Source organism: Panthera onca, chromosome A1 (assembly GCF_046562875.1).
Source record: "Panthera onca isolate mPanOnc1 chromosome A1, mPanOnc1 haplotype 2, whole genome shotgun sequence".
Taxonomy (NCBI): domain Eukaryota; kingdom Metazoa; phylum Chordata; class Mammalia; order Carnivora; family Felidae; genus Panthera; species Panthera onca.
The window spans coordinates 238,074,939-238,096,967 of NC_138339.1; the positions used below are offsets into that span (position 1 = coordinate 238,074,939).

General features: G+C 49.9%; 1 protein-coding gene across 2 annotated transcripts in view; it reads left to right on the plus strand.

Annotated features, from left to right (window-relative positions):
- Positions 1-445: 445 nt before the first annotated feature.
- LOC132682286 (uncharacterized) overlaps positions 446-22,029 on the plus strand; it is a 36,424-nt gene continuing 14,840 nt past the window's right edge. The window contains exons 1-2 of one of the 2 annotated variants that reach the window (XM_081795551.1): positions 446-933; positions 9,291-19,323. In XM_081795551.1, coding sequence (XP_081651677.1) covers positions 13,418-14,005 — 588 coding nt within the window. In that variant the 5' untranslated portion in view covers positions 446-933; positions 9,291-13,417 and the 3' untranslated portion in view covers positions 14,006-19,323. Of the gene's footprint in view, positions 934-9,290; positions 19,324-22,029 lie in introns of those variants that run through there. The other variant, XR_009611604.3, reaches the window with a different exon arrangement.

Below are 22,029 nucleotides of genomic sequence, written 5' to 3' on the forward strand. Positions count from 1 at the left end.
CGAGCAGGCAAGAGGTGAATGATCCATTGAAGTGAATCCACTCTGTTTTGGTTTGGTTTTTAATGTCTATTATTTATTTTTGAGAGAGGGAGAGTGCGAGCGGGGCAGGGGCAGAGAGGAGGGGGGCACAGAGGATCCGAAGAGGATCCACGCTGACAGCAGAGAGCCCCACGTGGGGCTCGAACTCACAAACCATGAGATCACGACCTGAGCCCAAGTCAGACGCTCAACCAACCGCACCACCCAGGTGCCCCAGAGCAAATCCACTTTCAAAGCACCTTTTGTGTGTGCCTGCCGCAGGTTGGGCGTTTTGATATGTCACTGGCATCGGAGTGAACGGGGTACATGGGTCACAAGGAGCTGTCACCATTTCTCCCCGGGGTGCTGAAGCGGGCACGTGTGAGGGAGCGCAGAGGAACTCAGGGCAGGGGGAGGCCCCAGAGGATGAGTTTAGGCAAAGAGATAAAGGGGAACTGAGACCAGGGGGCCAGGCAGCAGCCGGCCGAGCGAATGAGGAGGCCGGGGCAGCCGGGGCAAGACAAGCAGGGCAGGTGCGTAGAAGCCCAGGGCAGGCGGTGGGCCTGGAGCTCAGGATGTGCGGGAGAGGAAACCAGAAGCACGTTCCTGGGCCAGATCCCAGCGGGGCCCAGAGGCCTCGCGAAGAAATGAGGCCTCCACCCTGAAGACAGCGGACATTTTCCTCCGGGCGAGGGGCAGATTCTCCTTCTAGAAACTGCCCCAGGGGATAACGGGCAAGAACTCCCAGAGGAGTGCAAGAACGGAGGCGGGAAGACCCCAGAGAGAGACGGTGGCCTGATCCGAGGAGGCCTCAGGGGGCCCGGCTGAGAGGCGGCAGGGCGGAGGGACAGGCCTGAAGGCTCCAGATAGTTGGATGAGTCTCGGAGAGCAGTCGGACGTGGGGTGAACACTACGGTAAGCCCTGGGGGGGGGGGGGTGGATATTACTAGACAGCAGTTAAGTAAGGGACGACCACATCCGCGTCGCTCTTTTCCTCTTCTAAGAGGCTTCTGGCCGTGGTGTGTGAGAGGGAGGGAGGAGGGCCTTAAGAATTCCAGCGTCCGGCTCCCAAAAGCTGCTCCCGGTGCCCAGCTGCGGCTGCCCTCTCGGCACCTGGCCCCGTTTGTCAACCTGCCCCAGACTGGCTCTGCGCAGAAGGTCAGTGCCAAGAGCCACCCTCCACCTCTGCTCGCTTCTGGCCGCCCCGCGGCCCGGCGGCCTTCTCTGGGGCCGCGTCACAGGACCTGAGCTTCGGGGCGTCTGAGGACGGGCCCTCTGCCCGTCTGGCCCGTGCCCACCCGTCGTGCACTGGAACAGCTTCTGCGACCGGCGCCCGGACCCCGGACCCGCTAAAACGGTGACTTCGAGCCCAGAGGCTCACGGGGGTCCCTGCGCCCGGCTGAAGCGTGCGGCGTGAGCTGTTCGTGCAGTGGGAGTTGGGCCCGGAAGGCCAGGTCCGTTCCCTCAGGTAACGTCTACTAAGCACCTACTGCGTGGGACACACCGAGGGGCATCAGAGCATCGGAGGCGTGCTGGAGGAGGCCACCCCAAAGGAGCGTGGGAAACGAGGCAGACAGAGGCAACGACCAGGCAGGGACGCGCCAGCCGGGCCCAGACATTGGTCACAGACACCAGGCGCACTCTTCATCGTTGACACGCAATTTTCAGCGGTCGGGTGTTCGGGAGCTTTCAATGCCACTTGTTAGGCCGTGAGAGGACGTACGCCACAGAAATCGGCCAGTCCTACAAATGCGGCCTCTCCCATCCCACACCTCACCCATCTCCTTGAAGCCCTACAATCCCTGCCCCCTTCTCCCCTCCCCGGGTTCTGGGATCCATCAGACGGCGTGCAGGACAGCAGGCCACGTCACTGGGGAGCCTGGCAAACTTTGTGTGGAACCTCGGGTTAGCTTTGGGGCTTGACGCTATGAGCAGCAGAGGACTGGGATGTGGGGGGGCCCTGGCTTCCCACCCCCCCCAACGCTCAGCCGTAGAAGTAGGGGGGCTCAGTTCTGTGGCTGCAGGTGGCGAAGGAAGCGTGGCTGCGTGGGGTCAGGTTGGTCTGTCACAGTCCAAGAGGAAACTGAGGCAGGGTGGGCAGCGGGGGCCAAGCCAACGTCTCCATCACCTTCTACTGCGAGGACTTATGACTCCATGCCTCCACCTCCCCATCTGTACAATGGGGACACTGCCATCTGCTCAACAATGGTTGGGACTAAGGGATGTAAGGTGTGGAGCACTATCACGGCGGGCACAGAGTAAGCCCCTTGCAGCAGAAGCCGACCTGGCTGCTGGACCTTCCCGATATCCTCACGGGAGGAGCGGGAGATCGTCCGGGTGGACTCATCTGAGTCTCCCCTTTCCTTCCTCTTGTTTTTACTTTTATCCCGTGACTAGACTGGACTTCCAAAACTCCCTGGCCGAGAGCTCCCTAAGGATCTCAATCATCAAAATCTTCTGGAAACCCCTTAAAACCCGGATCCGGACTCGCCGAACAGTATGTTGGCCAACCCAGGAACGTGCTTGTTCCGAAAGCTCCCCGGGGATCCCACTGGTGACCTAGGCTGGGAGCCTCCCACCCCCACGTCGGGGCTCCAGAGGCCAGGCACCGTGACCACTCAAGGTGGCCAATGTCTGAAGATAGGGATGATCCTTTTAGTTAGAGGTGGTTTTAAATCTGGGAATCAGACCTTGCAATAAACAAGTGTGTGCCTTCTGACAAAGTAATGCAAACCAATAACAGCCTCCAATAATGCTATTTTTAAAAGGCTTTAAATAACTTTTTCAATGCAAAACAACCCACTCAGGCAGACTTAATTCGTTTTATGGGCCAGCTGAACCGCTAGGGCTCTGAGAGCCTCGCCGCATCGCCAATCAGGGCTGTATCATCTGTCCCCACTTGGGTGACCGGTGCTGCGGGGTTCAACCAATAGGTTCCACATGGTCCCCACCAAAAGGACGTGATCTATGTAGCCCCCTCTCCCCGGCTTTGGGACAGCGGCTGGCACGGTCTAACAGAACTGCCCGTGCTCTTAACTGCACTGTTTCATGCACCAGAAAGTTCTTCTTCTGAGCCTCTGCCTCCTGGCGAAGCTGGAGCTAAATTCGGCCGACGCGTTGTCCCTGATAAGTTAACGTTACAGGCTCCGCAAGGGTGACCTCAAATCCACACTGCGATTACCAGCAGTTCAGCCAACGCCGTGAGCTTCATAGCCCACTCGCTGCCTTTTAATTAAAATTCCAAGTTGGTGTTTTTGTTTGCAAAGGAAGGATGGAGCCCATGAAGGTCACTCAGTCCAGGCGCTGCTGGGAGGAACGCCTGGCTGCACATTTACACTTCAGCAGCTCCTGGGAGGGCAGCGCGCTGCGGCAGGAAGGATTTCTAACAACTTCCAGAATGTTTTCCGGATATAAATAGCCTCTACGGCATGATATATTCTAGCAGGAAAGACGGGAACAAAAGTAGGTTATTGACTGGCAGATGCCTGCCTTCCAGCGGGCACCGGATCATCAGCACTGGGCTCCTTCCAGCTATATTTGGCATCCGCATTAATGTACTGCCGAACAATGCCCTTTAGAAGAGCCACATAAATCAGAGGAGGGAAGATTGCTAAAATTTATGAAGCAATCACCGTGAGCAACCCCTGGGCACAATCGCCGTGATAAATACCTTGTTAAGCCCCCTGCCCATCCCCACCTTATGTTTCTTGTTAACACGAGGGGTCCCTGACGGAGCGCTGCCCCTTCCCAAAGGAGAAGCCATCTGCATTTCGGAGCCATACAGCTGCCTGTGCCCAACCCAACCTGACAAAACCACTCTCACAATTACAGCGACGGGAGGGCCCTGGAAGCGAGCAGGCTCCCCCGGATTTTCCAGGGTGATCTCAATTTTGCATCGGCACTCTGTTCTTTTGAACAGCAAAAATCGTTCACTACAGAAGCAAATAGGTTTTCACGGTCGCTCCCCGGCAAAACGTTCCACGGAAGAAATGGCACGGTTCGGAGGACAATCCTTTGTTGGACTGTGCTCCCTGGTTCAGGGCCCAGAAATCAGGATCCGTCCTTGGTTTGAACTCCCCTATTTTGAAAATGGAAGCGAAGAGTCCTCTCCCCAAGAGAGATCCAGCCAGGCCACCGGAGAAGCGACCCTTGGGTCTGACACGAGGCGAGCTCACCAGGACCCCGCGCTGCCTCAGAAGGAGAACCGATTGATAATTACACTGGTTGGTCCTGGCCACTGATAGGACAGCCGACTCCGTAGCAGGCACGCAGGGACATGGGTAAGGCTGAATCTGAAACCAGCTCAGTCGCTTCCTGAGTGGTCTTGGGCAAAATCCTCCAGCCCCTCAGGCTGTCTGTTCCTCATGTGTAAAACGGAGACACTAAGAATACAAACCAAAAGGCATTGTCTCGAAAATAAAAAGAGCGAGTGCACACCAAGGCATTTATCACACTAACTGGCGCAAAGTGCTAGAGAAATACTAGGTCTTATTATGCCAGTCGTCGATCCCCCGAAGGGAAGAGAGAGTGATAGAAATAGGGAGATTTTGCAAACGTGGACTCCTGAGCTCTGCCTTCATCACCTCAAAGCCAGCGGATGTAGGGTAGGTGGGAGAGGACAGAGTTGTCTACCACCTTGCCATTGAGAATACTACTCATCCACTGAAATATGAACTGTACCCACCGTGAGCTACGTATTGTATGAGGAGGGTCATGCCTTTGCCTTCGTCTTCCCTCTCACAAGACAGGATTGGGTATTCTGACCTATGCTGCGAGATCATAATGAAATAAATCCAGTCCACTCATGGATTGGTCGCATTCACACAGATCACTTTTATTTTTCATGGCGGTAACGTGGGTATTATTCATGGCGCGTAATTTTCGGAAATAACTGAGATGTTAGTGTAACTGGGACAAAGCAAAGACCTTTTGTGTGTTAAATAAGAAGAGACTCAAAAGAAGTGATTTTTCACCTCAAAACTTTAGTGGTTTTTTTTTTTTTTTAACCATTTCGGCACACCCTTAGAGCAAGATGTCGCTGTTGAACCGAATAGCGCTACGAAGTTATGAGGAAGGTCCTTTGCTGAACGTAGCCATGAGTGAAGGTGGGTAATATGCTAAGATCTAGGTACAAGAGGATGAAAGGGTGCCTCGGCTCCCCCCTCAAGACAATGGAAATGGCTGGTGCGTGAAAAGAACAGGGATGACAGAGCCCACATTCAAACCCTAACTCTCCAGCTCTGTCACTGTGTGAGTCTCTTGAAGCAGATCACCCAACCTCTGTAAGCTTTAGTTTCCCCATCCGTACAAATGCACATAATGAGACCTAAGTCCAGGGTTCTCGTGGGGATTAGATGAGGGAACGTATCGAAAGAACCCGGCATTTTAGAGATGTGGAATACAAGAAGCGTCTTCCTCCCTGGAGAACAGGCCGCTCCCCTCCTGTCTCGTCCCCACCCCCAGGTGAGTGAGAAGTCCCCTCTCACCAGGTGAGTGAGAAGTTTAGACCAAGGCCAATCACAGGTGTGCCCTCCTCTCCTCCAGACGCCAACATCTTTCTAGTGATGAACTCAGATTAATAGGAACGTCAAAGCAGTGTCTCACTTTGGCTTCTGCCCTCACCACTCTCCTGAAACTCTGCAAGACCTTTGAATCTCCAAAGCCAGTGGCCTTTGGCTGAGATTCATTTTCCTCCCTTTTTCTGGTAACACTTGACACTGGCTGATTTCCATCTCGAAATCCTTTACTCTCTGGTTTCTATGATATGATACTGCTCTGGGTTTCCTCCTGCCTACACGATACTTTCCCTCCTGTCTACATTACAGGCTCCACTCGTCTTCTGATTTGCAAATGTGGGATGCCCCAAAGTTTCTAGAGCTCTCCTCTTTCCATCTCTCCACCCTCCCCTATAGCGGTCTCATTCGTTTCAATGGCTTCAACTTTGTCTTCCTAAAATCATGGCTCCTGGGCCTGCTTCTGTGGCTCTGACGTGTTTTCTAAGCCCTACATAGGGGTTGAATACCCAAATACCTACAGAAGCCAGGCAGGAAATATAAATAATATGTATACCAGGCTGGTGTATAAATATAAATATAAATATAAATATAAATATAAATATAAATATAAATATAAATATAAATATAAATACAAATACACCCGGCTGGACTCGAGGGAGTGGTGGAGACTGTTGCAAAGCAGAAAGCACGTTCTTCACTCTCAACTCAAGCCAATTGTTGTCTTGCAAGAATGAGGGCCCAGTGATTCCAAATCTTAAGATTTTTCCAAAAGAAGTCAAAAATGCAGATTTTTTAATAAGCCGTTAATTAACGACTAATTCAGCTGTTTTTTATATAAACTTATTTATTTATTTATTTTGAGAGAGAGAGAGAGAGAGAGCACAAATGGGAGGGGCAGAGAAAGAGGGCGACAGAGTTTTCTAAGTGGCCTCGATGCTGACAGCTGAGAGCCCAATGCGGGGCTCAGACTCGTGAGCCAGGAGATCATGATCTGAACCAAAGTCGAACACGTAACTGACTAAGCCACCCAGGTGCCCCTCAGCTGTTTTTAAGTCATGCAGCTTACCCAGCGCGAGACAAACTCCTTCTGAAAGCCAAGTGTGGCTCATGAGCAACCGATTTGCCATTGTATTCTAGACCCACAAGTTTAACTATTCATTTTAAACTTCATTTGGAAGCCTTGCTGGAACCTCAACTTTAACGTATTCGAAAGTCACCACAATCTTCCCTAACACAGCCCCTCTTACTGGTCTACACTTCAAATATTACCAGTTCCATTCTCCCAAGGACCCAGGTTTTGAAACCTCTGCATCACCTTCAACTTTTTCTTCGCTTTCCTCTCAACTGACCAGCTCGGCTGTATTACCTTTGCAAACAGTCTTGAACCTACATCCCCATTATATTCCCATCGTCACCATTAGTCCTTCACCGAAATACTGCAGTAGACAGTGTCCCCATCTCTGTCTCTCCCCATCTTAATCCGTCTAATCACACTGGCAGATTGACTTTCCTAAAGGACACCTTTTCACGTCACTCCCCCCTTCAAAAGCTTCGCGGCTTCCTATCACCTCTGAACTTTAGTATATCCTTCTCCACCTGACACTCAAGAGCCCCCATAATCTAGGACAGATACGACCAGTTGTCCTTGAATATCCATTCTCTCCTCCTTCCACGGCAAAAGAACCCCCAATGTGTTGCTGGAGATGTAGACACCTAAAATAAAGAGTGTATTTCACAGGACCCCTTGCGGCTAGGTGAGACCATGTGACTAAGTTCTCGCCAATGGAATGCATGTGAAGTTCTATGCAGTAGTTTCTGGGAGGCTCTCTAAGAGATAGGACACCTATGCCTTTACCACCTGCTCCTTGGTCCCTTTCTTCACCCTGATGTCTACCATATGATGCTGCAGTCTTAGACCACCAACGAAAGTCCCACACAGTGGAGTAAGAAGAGAGACAGAACCAGGGCACCATACCAGCCCTGGGGACCATTGGACTTCACAGATTTATATCCTGTTGAGCCATTGTTACCGTTGGCTTTCTGCCACCCTCAGCCAGGCTTAATCCTCACTATTACGGATCTCACCTAACGTGCCCCTTCTCGCTCCCCTGACCACAGCCTATCCACCGTTCAAGGCAAGCTATACACATCGACCCTCCTATCCTACCCCTCTGCTTTTTTCCGCGCTATACCTGATTGCTTTTCTCTTACTGAAAGTCTATCCCCGTCTCAAGACCCATCTCATGTCCCCACTTTCACTTCCATCAAGTCATTCTTCGTCCCCCAAGAGCACATGACTTCTCTCTCTAAATCCTGTCAGCAGTGAACTTACTCCTCTCACATTATACTTGTTGCAACACACACACACACACACACACACACTGCTTGCCCTGTGCAGATGAAACAGGGTGAGTCCCCGATACCACGTGTTTAGGTGAACTGAGGAAAGTCACCCATGGGAGAGCAACAAACAGCTGAGGGGTGTGCACAGAGGGCGTCTCCTCACAGGTCTCAAGGTGACAGGGGACAGAGAGGTCTTGCGGGCAGGCTCTGTGTGCGGATGACCTGGTGTTCGATGCACCAGCTGGAAACACCATCTCCACATCACTTCTTAGAGCCCCGTGGCTCCAGATCTCAGGACCAAGTGATTGCACACTTTCCCTGGCTCTCCCCCTGCCTTGCTTCTTCCCTACCGTCCCCTGGTCAAGGACGGCCCTGAGTTAAACGCCTGACGAATGGGCCGTTTGACTTCTTTATCGTTGATCAGAAGCACATTTGAAAACTTCTGCCTCGGACATCGTCTCGACCGCACCTCAATTCCACAAACGCTTCTAGATTTGTTCTTTTGGAACCTGCCTCTGAACGACAGTAAGAATAGCCCGGCTTGGCAGAGGGTCCGGGTTCGGATTACATGACATATGGCCCTGTTGGATGCCAGCCACGCTGTCAGATCACCCGGGGGGCTGGTCTTGGTGCCTGGGAGCCGCTTACCTGAGAACCCCCATCACCCCTCTCAGCAGATACCTCTGGCAAAAGATGACATTTGAATGTAAACAGCAAAGACGAGAGTTGGGAAAGGAGACAGAAATATCGGCTCCCTCCAGGCCCCGGGCTACCCTAGACTGAGCCTGCCAGGGAGTCGGATGCTCGCTTCCGACCGAACCCGCCCTTGCTGCTCTCGGGGTGACATCTGTTCTCTCAGGAACGGCTCAGCTTTTCAGCAGGCCGCGCGGGAGGTTTGCGCCGCCTCCGACAGGAGAGGCCCCTTGCCCCGGACTCTGTCCTCCCAAATGCCCAGCTTAGGCTTCCAAAGCACAATTCAGAGCCGAGGGGGACCGCGGGCGGGAAGAAAGGAGACAGCCGTCCACGTCGCGGGCCTGACGTGAGGCATCCCCAGCAGGGAAGAAGGAACAGGGCACGGGGAGGGGAGAATGGTGAGGAGCTGGTGTCCCTCAGTTAAAAACAAGCGTCCCCATCAGGTACCGAAGGCCAGCCCGTCCATGGCTCTCTCACCCCTCAAAGCAAACCTCTGATCCTGGCTATTGATTCTACTGTCACTGCAGACACACGGCATTTTTCCAGGCACTTTCAAAGGGATTCATGCAGACCTAGACCTTGGCTAGGACCTTGGGTTTGTTGTTTCTTAACCGGCCCTCCGCTTTTATTGTTTTTGCCATTTTTCTTTTTGTGGGCTACTTGAAACTTCTTCTTTATTTTCGTTAACTTATTTCATCTTCTGCTTGTTTCTTTTTCTAGGGGCAACAAGAAGTGTTCGAGCCTTGGGTGCCATGGGATGGTGCCCCTGAGATGTCTCAGATCTGCAGTCAGCAGACGTGTTCGGTCAAGAGCCACACAGTAAGTGTGCCTAGATTCGGCAGGCCACGTCGTCTGTGTCAAAACTACTTTCTGTAGCTGTTGTAGCATAAAAGCAAGCTGCCCGAGATGGTACAGAAACAAACAGGCATGCTCGTTTGCCAGTGACACTTTGCAAAAAAACAGTCGGCAAGCAGATGTGACCTGTGGGCCATCGTTTGCCGATGCCTGCGCTAAATCCAGAGCTGATCCAGATGTGGAGACCCCAAGAAAAGAGCCAAGCAAGGAAACTAATCTCATCAGCCTTTCCACCAGGCACCCATTCTTATTCCCAACCTGCTAAGAGTTACACAACCTCTTTGCTCACATCTGGGTCTCTTTAGGAACCCCATTTATGGTCCTCAAGAATCACCCAGAACTCTCCTAGTCAGACCACAGACAACGTTTTCATTCTCATCCGTTAGCACCGACCCTGCACGTGCCCTGGTTTTCATCTCCACCCAGGGCCAGGCCATGGGTTTTATTTCTGGACAAAGTGCTAGTGGGAGCATAAAGGGACACGGCAACAAAAATCTACCCACGGTGTCACAAACGAATTCACAAAGGCAACATAGGGACTGGGGCTCTGCCGGGCCAAGAAGGAAAAAACGTACATCCCAGGTAGAGGAAAGAAATTAGTAAATAGAAAACCCGTCCAATAAGATTTTGATTTTAGAAAGATGGTTTCAATATGGTGGAGTAGAAGAGGGTGGGACCAGAGCAAGGAGACAAAACAACGAGCTGTTACAAGATCCCAGGCAAATTAGGACAAAGATCCCAACAAAGGGACGTCTCTTTCATAGCAATAGCAGCACATCAAGTAACGGTGGATCTTACAGTCAACAGCGTGTGTTGAAAACACAGTAGAAAATCAAATCACAGTCGAGCCGGTGCTGTGGACTGAATCAGCGCGTTTTCCCAAAGTTCCTACGTTGAAATCTTAACCCCCAGGGTGGCGATGGTATTAGGAGACAGGGTCTTTGGACAGTTATCAGATCACCAGGGTGGAGCCCGCACGATGGGATCAGTGCCCTTACAGGAAGACACGCTTCCTCTCTGGCCTCTCCATGTGAGGATCCAATACGAAGTCAAGAGGTCAGCAGTCCGCAAACCAGGGAGGGGACACTTACCAGACACCAATCTGCCAGCATCTCGATCTTGGACTTTCCAGCCTTCAAAAATGTGAGAAATAGGTGTTTGTTGCTTAAGTCACCCAGTCTAGGATATTTTGTTGTAGCACCCAAACCAACACAGCTGGCAAGTCATCAGATATGAACAGTTTCTATCGTAATATTGAAAGAATGGAGTGACCAACGGAACAGGGGCAGTGGGAGAGGGGATGGGCATTGGTTAGGGTTAAGAATAGATTAACCATAGGGTTAGATAACATTTAGGTTAGGATTAAAATTAACAGCTTGGCGCAGAATCGAGGCTATCACTGGTTCACTTCCCATTTGAAAACATGATTCGAAAGACTCTTGTAATCTCTCTTACTTCACCAATTCTAAGACGCGCTGTTTTTCGCATTTTACGTATCTAGTTTTACACGTTTATTTTTCGCACCACTGCATGTAGGAGATCTCCAAATATTCATGTGTTTCCTCATTTAATTGCAGGACATTTCTTTCATAGCAATAGCAGTACATTAAGTAGCGGTGTTCAAAACACAATAGAAAATCAAATTATTCGAGTTAGTTCAGAGGGAGCAGAACCATCACTGGCGTGCATTGTTTGCTAATCGTATTTTTAAATCTTACATCTTCAGCTTTTAGAGACCGTGAAGTACTTTCTCGAAGAAAAGCTAATCAAGCTCACTTACGTATGCAGTGCACTGTGTTTTCTGGAGGGGCCACAGAGGGTTGGGTAGCTAACGTGGTGGTGTTCCGGCAGCGTGTGAGAACACATGCCAATTAAACAATCACCACTGAGGTGGCTTCTGCCAGAAGTGAGCGTGGCATTCTTAAAAACGGAAGGTAAGAAACCAGAAAACATCACAGCAAGAGGTATGGAAGTTAAATGCAGGCATTTAGCAAACAGGTGAATTCAGTAAACAAAACAGCTATTTTTAAAACAGCTTGTGACTCATTACCAACCTACTCTATGATTTGAGTTCATTCAAATAGGTCTTTTGTTGTGGTTCAAACCGGACTGTGTGAGTTGTGTAATAAACAGAGTGTCATGTGAACATGTTAATTGCCTGCCTCTGCAAGAGGGCTAGAAATTTTAAAAGGTGCCTAAGCATAAGAAAGAAAACCTCTCTGAACAGGAATTCTGTTCTGTTTCCTGGCCACACATCTAGATGAATGGAACCACCTCCTGATGGGAGTCGCTGACCCTGATCCTGTCTGTTCCAAACTGCTTCATATCTCTGCCACTCGGGTTCTTCTGAAGTACCATTTTCACATCTCTGTTGTACTCCAGAACCCCTAATGGCTCCCTAGTGCCTCTCGACTATTGTCCAAACGTGTGTGCCTGACTTGTAAGGCCCCTGATGGAGTCTAAATTCCCGCCCCCGGTTCCCACCATTCCTCTCCTTGCGTCCTCTAACAAAAGCTGACTTCAGTCCACCCTCAAGGTCTTTTCTAAGATGGTTTTCTCCCAAACTGGAATGCCCCTTCCGAAACTCCTACCCATCAAATTCCACTCCTTCACGGGGGCTTCCCCCGCTGCAGTCAACAGCCCTGCCATTCCCAGAGCTCCCCTGTGACAGAAACCTGCGATCCCAATCCTGGTGACACAGCCACCCCAGGGGGCTCTGCAGAGGCGGCCATTTTCTGTGTGGCTAAGATCCATCGGCCAAAGCCGGCTGGATCAGGATGGGCTCCCAATCTCATCTGGACAGTCGACAGGCATGCCGGTGGGCAGATGAGTTAGCCAGGTGCAAAAGCTCTGCGGCATTAAGGGTGGTGAGGTACAGGCAGACCAGTGAGATCCCCTCTCCTGGAAACGTGAACAGAAGATCAAGAGAGAGAGGGAGAGAGCTCAGAGGCCCAGGAGCGAAAACATCAAGTGGTCAAGTTACGTTAACAGTAGAGCCTTAGCGAGGGAGCCAGAGCACCTGCTGCTGCCAGGCCACAAGATTTTGCCCTGTTACAGGAGCAGCCTTGGACCCAGTACAGCCTCCCAAGTTCGCTTTCAATGGGGCTGGCCTAACTCAGTGTCTATTTTCCCCAAGAACACTGTCTGTACACCTTATCCTGGATCCTTGTGAGGTCCAAACCACTGCCTGAGATTTCTGTTGCCCCCATGTATCCATACAGAATTTAAGGGGACCTGAATAAGTATTAAATCCAAAAACAAAAGGAGCTAACACGCACAGTGACCTTTCCCAGTCCCTGTGCCCCCACACATCGGCAGCACTTCCAACCTGAAGCATGTCATTTGGTACTCACTACGGAATGTCTCTCAAGGTCACTAACTTTGCACATGCATTAATTTTGCTTCCCAACAGATCATACACTTCCTCAGGGCAGGCCTCGTGGCTCACGTTTCTTTTTTCTCTCTCTTGTCCCGTATGACCTTGAAAAAGTAATTTAATCTCCCCAGGAATCAGTATTCTCAGATGACAGTGGTACCTACTTTCAAGGTTAATTGTGAAGAATCAATGGAAGCATGTCTATAAAGTGTTTGGCACAGTGCCTGGCACACACCGAGTGTCCTGTCAAGTGCTGGTAGAGGAAGTGATGGCAGTGGGGGTGTAACGCTGGTGATGGTCGGATAGTGGTATTGGTGGTAGTCGTAGCGGTGGTGATGGTGGTGGTGGCAGTGGTAGTAGTGACAGTGATGCTGGTGGTGGTGATGGTGACAGTGACGGTGGTAGCAGTACCGGTGATGGGATGGTGGTGGTTGCGCGAGGTCATGAGAGTAGTCATAGATGGTGGCGATGGTGGTGATGGTGGTGATGTTGGTGATGGTGCTGGTAGTGGTTCTGGTGGTGGTTCTGGTGGCGGTGGTGATGGTGACAGTGACGGTGGTAGCAGTACCGGTGATGGGATGGTGGTGGTTGCGCAAGATCATGAGAGTAGTCATAGATGGTGGTAGTGGTGGTGGTGATGCTGCTGGCAGTGGTTCTGGTGGTGGTTCTGGTGGTGGTTCTGGTGGTGATGGTGGTGGTGGCAGTGGTAGTAGTGACAGTGATGGAGGTGGTGGTGATGGTGGTGGTGGTGGTGGTGTTGGTGATGGTGGTGGTGGTGGTGATGATGTTGATGGTGATGGTGATGTTGGTGGTGGTGGTGGTGGTGATGGTGGTGGTGGTGGTGATGGTGGTGGTGATGTTGGTGGTGATGGTGGCGGTGATGGTGGTGTTGGTGGTGGTGATGGTGGTGGTGGTGGTGATGGTGATGTTGATGGTGATGGTGATGGTGGAGGTGATGGTGGTGGTGGCGGTGGCGGTGATGGTGGCGGTGATGGTGGTGATGGTGGTGGTGGAGGTGATGGTGGTGGTGGTGGTGGTGGTGGTGATAGTGATGTTGGTGGTGGTGGAGGTGATGGTGGTGGTGGAGGTGATGGTGGAGGTGATGGTGGTGGTGATGTTGGTGGTGATGTTGGTGGTGATGGTGGTGACAGTCATGGTGATGGTGGTGGACAATACACATCATACAGTTCTGACCATACGGTAGATGATTTGGGAGTGTTGACTAATATGTGGGTCATCTGGCAAAGCATATAGCACATGAATTATAAAGGAGAATATGAGCCAGAGATAAGCAGAAGTGAAAAACAACATTTGTGAAGCACTTGCTTAGATATCAAGGCACTTGCTTAGATCGTGAAGCGTATGTTATCTCCTTTATACCTCACAGCCACTCACGGGCAGGAATTCTAACTTAAAGAGGAGAAAACTTAGGATGAAATGGATTTAATCACTTGCCCAATTTTACAAAACTACGTGTGACACTGCTTGGCTCAAGATCTAGGTAAGTCCAGAACCATGCTTTTTCCGCTACACCGTGTACTGCACAAAATAAGCCTTTGGGAATTAACAGAAAAAGGGAATCCCAGCAATATCTCCCAATGCAGTAATGGTTCCAAAATACAGATTTCATGTTTTCTCAAAAAAGGCCATACTTACGCACACCACACATACAATTTGCAGCCCAACATCCCCCATCAGGCTCCGTTCTCCATATATATCTGATCAAGGTTTGCGCAAGCATTTGGAGAAATAAAGTTAAATTACTCGATCCCAACTTTGATCTGAAAAGGAGGAGACACAAAAGTGGGGTGCCAAGAAGTGGTGCTGTTGCTGAGAGAGGGCAAGAGACCATTAGGATGTATTTCAAGTGCAGATCTTTCTAGAAATGTCCTCAGATGTTAGCCGATTCCATTCCAGAATGGAAATTTTGAAAGGTCTGCTCTGTCAGGGTCTGTCTTCCCGAGCTTTGCGTGTGATTCCGGTTCTGGTAACTCCCAAAACCGGCCAGTGGAGTTCCGGTTCTGGCAACTCCCGAAGCTACCTTCTGGCCAGTGGAGTTAGGAAGGAGGCAAGTGATAACATGTAGGAAGTGTCTACTGCGTCCGGGGACTTCACCATCACTCACTTATGTGAAGTTCTCGGTGGCCCTCTGCTGAGCCACGTTTCACCAGGACGAGGACACGAGGCCCAGACGGTGCCTGCTGTGATTCCTCGGTGAGTAAACGCTGAAGCTGTGCTCCCTTCCGGCACTCTCTGTCACATGCCTCGGATGCTCCCTGCAGCCCTGTTACCCCCTCTGTCTCTCCTCCCCCCCTCCCCAAGAGGCGCCGATTCCCAGAAGCAAAGGCTCTGTGGTCAAGCTGGCTCGGGCTGACTCCAATTCAAATCCAGTGGTGCCCGCTCTAGCCAGGTGACTTCCTGACACTTACCTAATGTCTCTGAGCCTTAGTCTCCTCAGTCTATTTACAGATGATTCCGAGTCCTGAATAGACTATACGAGTAAGTCTCGCAGAGCACGGCCCCACACTCACACACAGTGAGTGTGTGATTTGCTTCGTGATTTTTCTCCCTCTGATTCTCGGTGCGGACTCCTGACTGAAAGCTACAAACCAGCAAAACCGCCGTAGAAAACCAAAGCCCATTCTCTCCCCTGAGCAACCACTAAGGCTGTGAGAAATTGCTGGCAGGAGACAGTGAAAAAGAAAATTAGATATGAGTTAGTAACGCTGATACAGCAGCAAAAAGGCTAATGTAGTTTTGGGCTTTGTTCCCAATGGTTTCATCAGCAGAGAACTGAGGTGAGAGTCCCTCTCTAATAGCCTTTCTCAAACCCCACCTGGAAAATTACATTAAATTCCAGGCACTTCAATACCATAAAGACGTAGAAAAGCTGAGGGGAGTTCAGAGAAGAGTAATAAAAATGATGGGGAGGTTGGGAGAATTGATTTACTGGGAAAGATTAAAATAACTAACTATGTACAGCACGTCTGGGTGGTGACTGGTGAGGAGCAAAGGAGAAAACATAGCAGCCTATAAATAATGGAAACATGTAAACACCCGCGGGAAGTTATTTCGCATGGTACAAGGAGGCACAATCCCTAAGTAATGAGGGGAAGATGAAGAAAAGGACAATTTATGAAGAATGCTGGAAAAGTTGTGTTGGGTTTTCGAAAGACAGAGAGAGAGGAGGGAGAGAGAAATTAAAGATACCAAGAAGTAATGTTCCAATTCAGCAAGAGGAAATCCCTTTTTTTTTCTTTTGAGGGTGAGAGAGGGAGAGAGAGAGGGAGTGTGCAAGCAGGAGAGGGGCAGAGAGAGAGAGAGAATCGCAAGCAGCTTCCACTCTCAGCGCAGAGCCCGATGCAAGGCTCAATCCCACCAACCTTGAGACCATGACCCGAGCCAACATCAAGAGTCCAATGCCGACTGAGCCCCCCAGGCACACCCGCCATTTTTCTCCATACTTTGGCTTCCAGTCTACCCTGGGCACGTACTACTCTGACGGAAACAACACGGATCATTGTCCTCCCTTCCTGTAGCCTGGAAGCTCAGTGAGAGTGGAAATCAGTTTTGCTCACTGGTGACTTCCCAGCCCTGGATGCAGTGCCTGCCTTACGGTCACTGTCCCATGAATATTGGCAGGATGCAAGGCTGAGTGAATGAGCAGACTGCAAAGAAACAGAATAAAATAAAGCATTTATTACCAAAAATGATATGTAGTAATGTAGTCATGGCGCCAAAGATCTAGAAGCATCATTGTTATTGATTGTAAGACACAGAATTTTAGCATTAGAAGAGCCTTTCTATTAAAAGTCTCATATTCACTGATTCTCAACTTTTTTTCCCAAGCCAGTTCATGTGTGCACTTCAGGCTTTTTTAATATATACGTTCATTTGCTATTTTTTTATTTGCACCTAGAATTTTATGCACCATGTCCAGCCCACTAATACGTTTCCACCCCTTTCCTTCCACTGTAAAAAAAGCTTATCAGAATGCAACTCATTGAGAGTGACATTATCACAGGGATAACCTTGAAGCCACTCTGGTCCATTAAAAACAAAAAAGTGGGGCGCCTGGGTGGCTCAGTCCGTTGATCGTCTGACTCCAGCTCAGGTCATGATCTCACGGTTCGTCAGTTCGAGCCCCGCGACGGGCCCTGTGCTGACGGCTCGGAGCCCGGACCCTGCTTCGAATTCTGCGTCTCCCTCTCTCTGTACCCCTCCCTAGCTTGCACTATGTCTCTCTCCCTTTCTCTCCCTCTCAAAAATAAATAAAACATCATAAAATTAAAAAAGGAAAAACAAAAACAAAAAAGTAAATAGTTGCTGGACTGTTTGTTAGCAACGCTTCCCTAATTACCCTTGGGGGTACTTCCTCGCGGCCCACCTCCCCTAGAGGACTTCAGCCTCCGTGTGGGCAGCTGTGACGTAAGTCTGCCCCGTCCCGGGTGCGTGAGAACATTTTCTGAGTTTCTGAACGTTGAATGGCAAGGTTACGCGTTCCACTACTCACACCTTGTTTGTGTGTTGACATATCACAGACCAGCCTGCTGTCCCGGCTCACCACCGTATTTGCAGCTTAGCTGGAGTGTCTTTGCCCCGGGTGACCCAGTTCATGGCACAGCCCAAAGCATAGGAATGGTTCCACTGTAGATTTACCGAGCTTATCAGCCTCCATTCTTAGTCTGCTATGGTCTTCAGAAAGGAGGAAACAGAGTCTCGAAGAAGTTAAGTCACTAAGTCAATCGAGCAACGGAGCTCAGACTGCGGCCACGAGGGCCACCTGCAGACCCCACTGTCCGCCCGCTCCTCTACGGCCTCCCGGGGACCCCGCCCCACACTCCAAATTTCTCCGCAGCAGCTCACCGAGTAAAAGTACCGAGTACCAGTCGGTGAAGGTTTGCAGGGAACGCGGGGTTCTCTTTGTCAGCTGAACCAACACTCCTGAATTGAAGTTATGAACTTCAGAGGCCAAGTCCAGACAGCTCTTGATGCGTAAATGGCTATCTGAAAACGTCAACTTCAAAACCTAAAGTGCCATCTACGGAATCCCAATCCCCCCGGTAACACCTATAATAAAACAGGATAAATACCTTCCAGGGAGAAAGTGAGGAGAGGGAGCCGTGCTTTTCACGTGACTCAATAAGCTTGCTAAATGCTCCCCAGTCCCCGGGCATTTTGTAGGTAGTGGGTATATAGAGGCAAACAAGACCCAGGCTTGCCCTGCCAGCCCAGGATACAAAAACAAACCATGTCAACACAGTATGCTGTGTGGCCAGTGGAGGACAAGGTGCTGTCTTGTGGGCAAAAACCCTAAAAGAAGGGACGCCTGCAGTGAGTCTAAGAGTGTGCCCAGCAGGGGATCGTGGAACAAAGACGCGGAATCAAGAAAGAGCACGGCGCACTTGGGGCACCGTGTCAGGGGCTCTGGGGCAGAGGGGAACGGAAGAGCGGATGTCGCCCCCGAGGAAGTGCAGGGAGCCCAGGTGATGGGAAGCTGGGAAGTTGCAATAGGATCTGTCCAATAGGCCAAGGGGACCACAGAGGTTCGGAAAGTGAAGAGAACAGTGCGGTGAAAGGTCCCTGGGCGTGCCCGCCGCGGAACCCAGAAAGTTCAGAACACAGCTCTAAGGTTTGACACTTTAGGTGACAAAGTCGAATCTGATCTGAGCTCGAGGCCGCAAAACCTGACCTGCACTAGTCTGAAGCCATGTGTACGCTTTATCCGCTGAATGTGATACCTGATTCTGAGCAGAAACATTCGTGCTTTGGAAGTGGAGCTGCTACCTCGGGTCCTGCTGGGGGTGTTAACTAGCATATGGCATGTATCGTGTATGGCCTTTCTAAAATCTACAGCATTCCAAAAGCCAGCCGGCCCCAGGCAGGCCCGTACCACTCGGCAGCCCCGTGAAGGATGGAGGGGAGGGGCCGTGATTTGAGGTGGGGAGTCCAGATGAGCTATGGGGGTATGTTCAAGCGATGGGGCTGGGGAGGGGGGGCGGAACTGTGGAAGAAGGATGGAGGAAAAGAAAGGATTCTGAAAAACGACTTGGAGGGAAATCAACAGAATTTGGTGACTGTGAGAAATAGGACGGGGCTGGGGTGGGGACAAGGACGCTGAGTCTCTTGCTGGGTGCGCGTGTGGGTGGTGGTGTCGCCTTAGAGACGGCGTTCACAGGCAGCAGGGCAGGATTACGAAGTCGCACAATAAGGTTACACTTGAGGGTAGCAGTTTGAAGTACAACGAGGCATCCAGCTGGAGCTGTCCAGGGAGCTGGGCATGTACGTAGAAGCTCAGGGGAGCCGTTTGGCAACGCATCTGATAGGTCAACATCTGATAGAGTGAGGGGCGCCTGGCTGGCTCAGTCGGTTAAGCGTCCAACTCTCGATGTCGGCTCAAGTCATGATCTCACGGTCATGGAATCTAGGCCCGAGTCAACTCTGTGCTGAGCATGGGGCCTGCTTGGGATCCTCTCTGTCCCTCTCCCTCTGCCCCTCCCCTGCTCACACACACACACACACACACACACACACACACGCGCGCGTGCGCGCTTTCTCTCCCTCAAAAACTAAATAAGTAAATAAATAAAATAAAATAAAATAAAATAAAATAAAATAAAATAAAATAAAATTTGACAGAGTGATCCCAAGCAGAGACCTTTCTGAGGTACTTTCTGCGTGACAAGCAGAGAAAGGCCGAGAGCATCTGGCCAGGCTCTCCAAAATCTCCCTAAAGAAGGTCTGTTATATACAGTGGAGGCAGGTGCAGGAGAGCAGAGAAAAGGCTCTCAGGTTGCCCTCATCGTCTGTTCCCCCTGCCTTTCTTGCGCTGGCTTGGTCACCTACAAAGCTGCTTGCTCCCATTGGCCCCGTTAGCACCAAAACACCTTTCTTGATAGAGCCTCTCCTACTCTCCAATGGCGGTCACTATCCATGTACTGTTTTGTGAATTCCAGGGACAGGTTCTCAGCTGAACAACACGGTAGCAACTCATACACCATTATATGGCGCGAAAATAGAAACACATCGTGGGCTTTCTCTTCTGTTGTTACAGAGGTGGAAGAATGTGGGTTTGCCCATCTTCTGAAATTGGCGCAATAGTTACAGAATTTCCTGAGCTGACTTTTCATTACGTAGAGGTAGACATAACAATACAACAATCATGTATGCTTCCACCACCACACTTTTCCTAGCGCTAGATTCCTTACATACACATTTCTAGTCTTCTCCAGATAATCTCGGAAATAGTTTCCAAAGTCATTTGTAAGACACAGATGCGTCCCCTAGTAATAAACTACTGAATTCCACAGCAGAGAGAATGCGTAACAATGTACCCAGCAAACAGTCACCAACAAGGGGCTGAATTCCAAAGTGCAGTTCTGGAACAGAAAATAAACGATGGAACTGCCAAGGATTGCAAAGTCATTTTCCGTGAAACAAATTCTTCCCATTCAATTAACGTAGAGGGTAGCATAGCCATTTTCTGTTTTTGCCATTGGGATTCATTGCTTCTTTCAAATGGACAAAACTGTGTTTCGAAAGACCCAGCATAAAGCTGCTAGAGACAAAGAACCTAAGAACCAAGTCTTAGATAAGAAAAAAGGCAAAGATGAAAAAAAGACATTTAACAATACAGTATCGCTATCTTTCTTTATTTCTCTTTTAACAGCCCGAGTAGGGGGGCTGGATGTTCGACTCCATAAGAGCATTTGAGGAACTCAGGTTTCTTCCCTGGTCAATCTTCACCCTGGGATATTGAGCTTGTCTGCCATGGTCAAAGTTGAGTCTCAAGGTCATATACATCTCAACTCATGGGAAGGAGAAAGATAGGAGGGTGAACGTGTGATACTTGAGGCCCAAGTCTATCATTGCCATAAGTCCCTTCTGCCTACATCCATGGCTAGAAATTGATCAGGTGGTCAAACCTAGCTGCAAAGGAGACTGGGAAATTGAGTCTCTGGCTGGGTAGTGATGAACTCAGCTAGCCACTCATTGGGAGAAGGGAAGAATGAACCAGAATCTACAGTGGTCCCCACCTATCTGTGCCCCCCCCTCGCCCCCCACACCGCATTGAGCCCAGGGATAAGGTTAGCCCAGTCAGGTACTATCTCAGGATTCCTGAACTACCCATAGGTCAGATGTCTGCATGGAGATGAAGTAAACACATTTAGAAGACTTAACAGAAAGGAACGGACATGTGATTGGGATGCATAAAGTGAAAATTAGATCATTGTCTTTTAAGCTTACATTTGTTTCAAATTTAAAGAAGAAGGAGGAAGAGGAGGAGGAGGAGGAGAAGGATTAAAAGGAGGAGAAAGAGGGGAAGAAGGGGAAGAAGGAGCTAATGCTGGGCCATCGCTTCAACTCTCTAGAATGCGGTGAAGGTAAATGAGGTTGTGCCTTCCCCCTGCTTTGCATTCTAAGAGGCACTGCAGCTTGTGCAAAGAACAGTACAGACTCCAAGCTTGGACTGCCAAAGCAGAGTCAGGAAGAACACACGGAAATCCACTGTGATTTCAGACAAATGCTAGGTGGGAGTTTCCAAAAAATGGAAACCTTAGTGAACAGCACCCCTCTCACGTTGTAATACAATATAAAGGAGAAAAGCTTGGACCAAAGTCAGAAAGCCTAGGTACAAGCACAGATATGGCATGAACTAGCTAGTTTACTACCTATAAAACAGGGAAAATAAGTTCCTTTTATGTTATTATAAGGATTCAAATGTAAGGTATGTAAGGATAGCCAAGATCTAATGGGTGCTTACTGTGTGCCAGGCACTACTGAAAATACTTTACAAATCCTCAAGTCTTTGATCCTGACGAGAACCCCTACACAGGTAGGGATAGAGGGCCAAACAAACTAAGGCAGAAAGAGGAATGCAGTTTTGTCCCAGGCCACGAAGTTGGAAGAAATGGAGATGGGATTCAGATCCGGGCCACCTGATTACAAAGTCAGTGCGTTTAAGCACCAGGCTAACTGGCTTGGTGGAGAATAGGTGTTTAATAAATGTGGACAATGACACCAAAGGCAACTTTCATGATTCTTAAAGTATCCGTCAGTCTCGTCGGTCTCCCATCCCCTGAGAAAACGCAAATAAATATTCTTTACAAACTAGTAATACCCAGATGTGAATCGACACCAGTATGATTAATATTGGACTGGGTTCAATCTCCTATTCAAATAATTAATTAAGCAGCACAGTTGGAACGTGTGAAGTTTAAGTCCAGT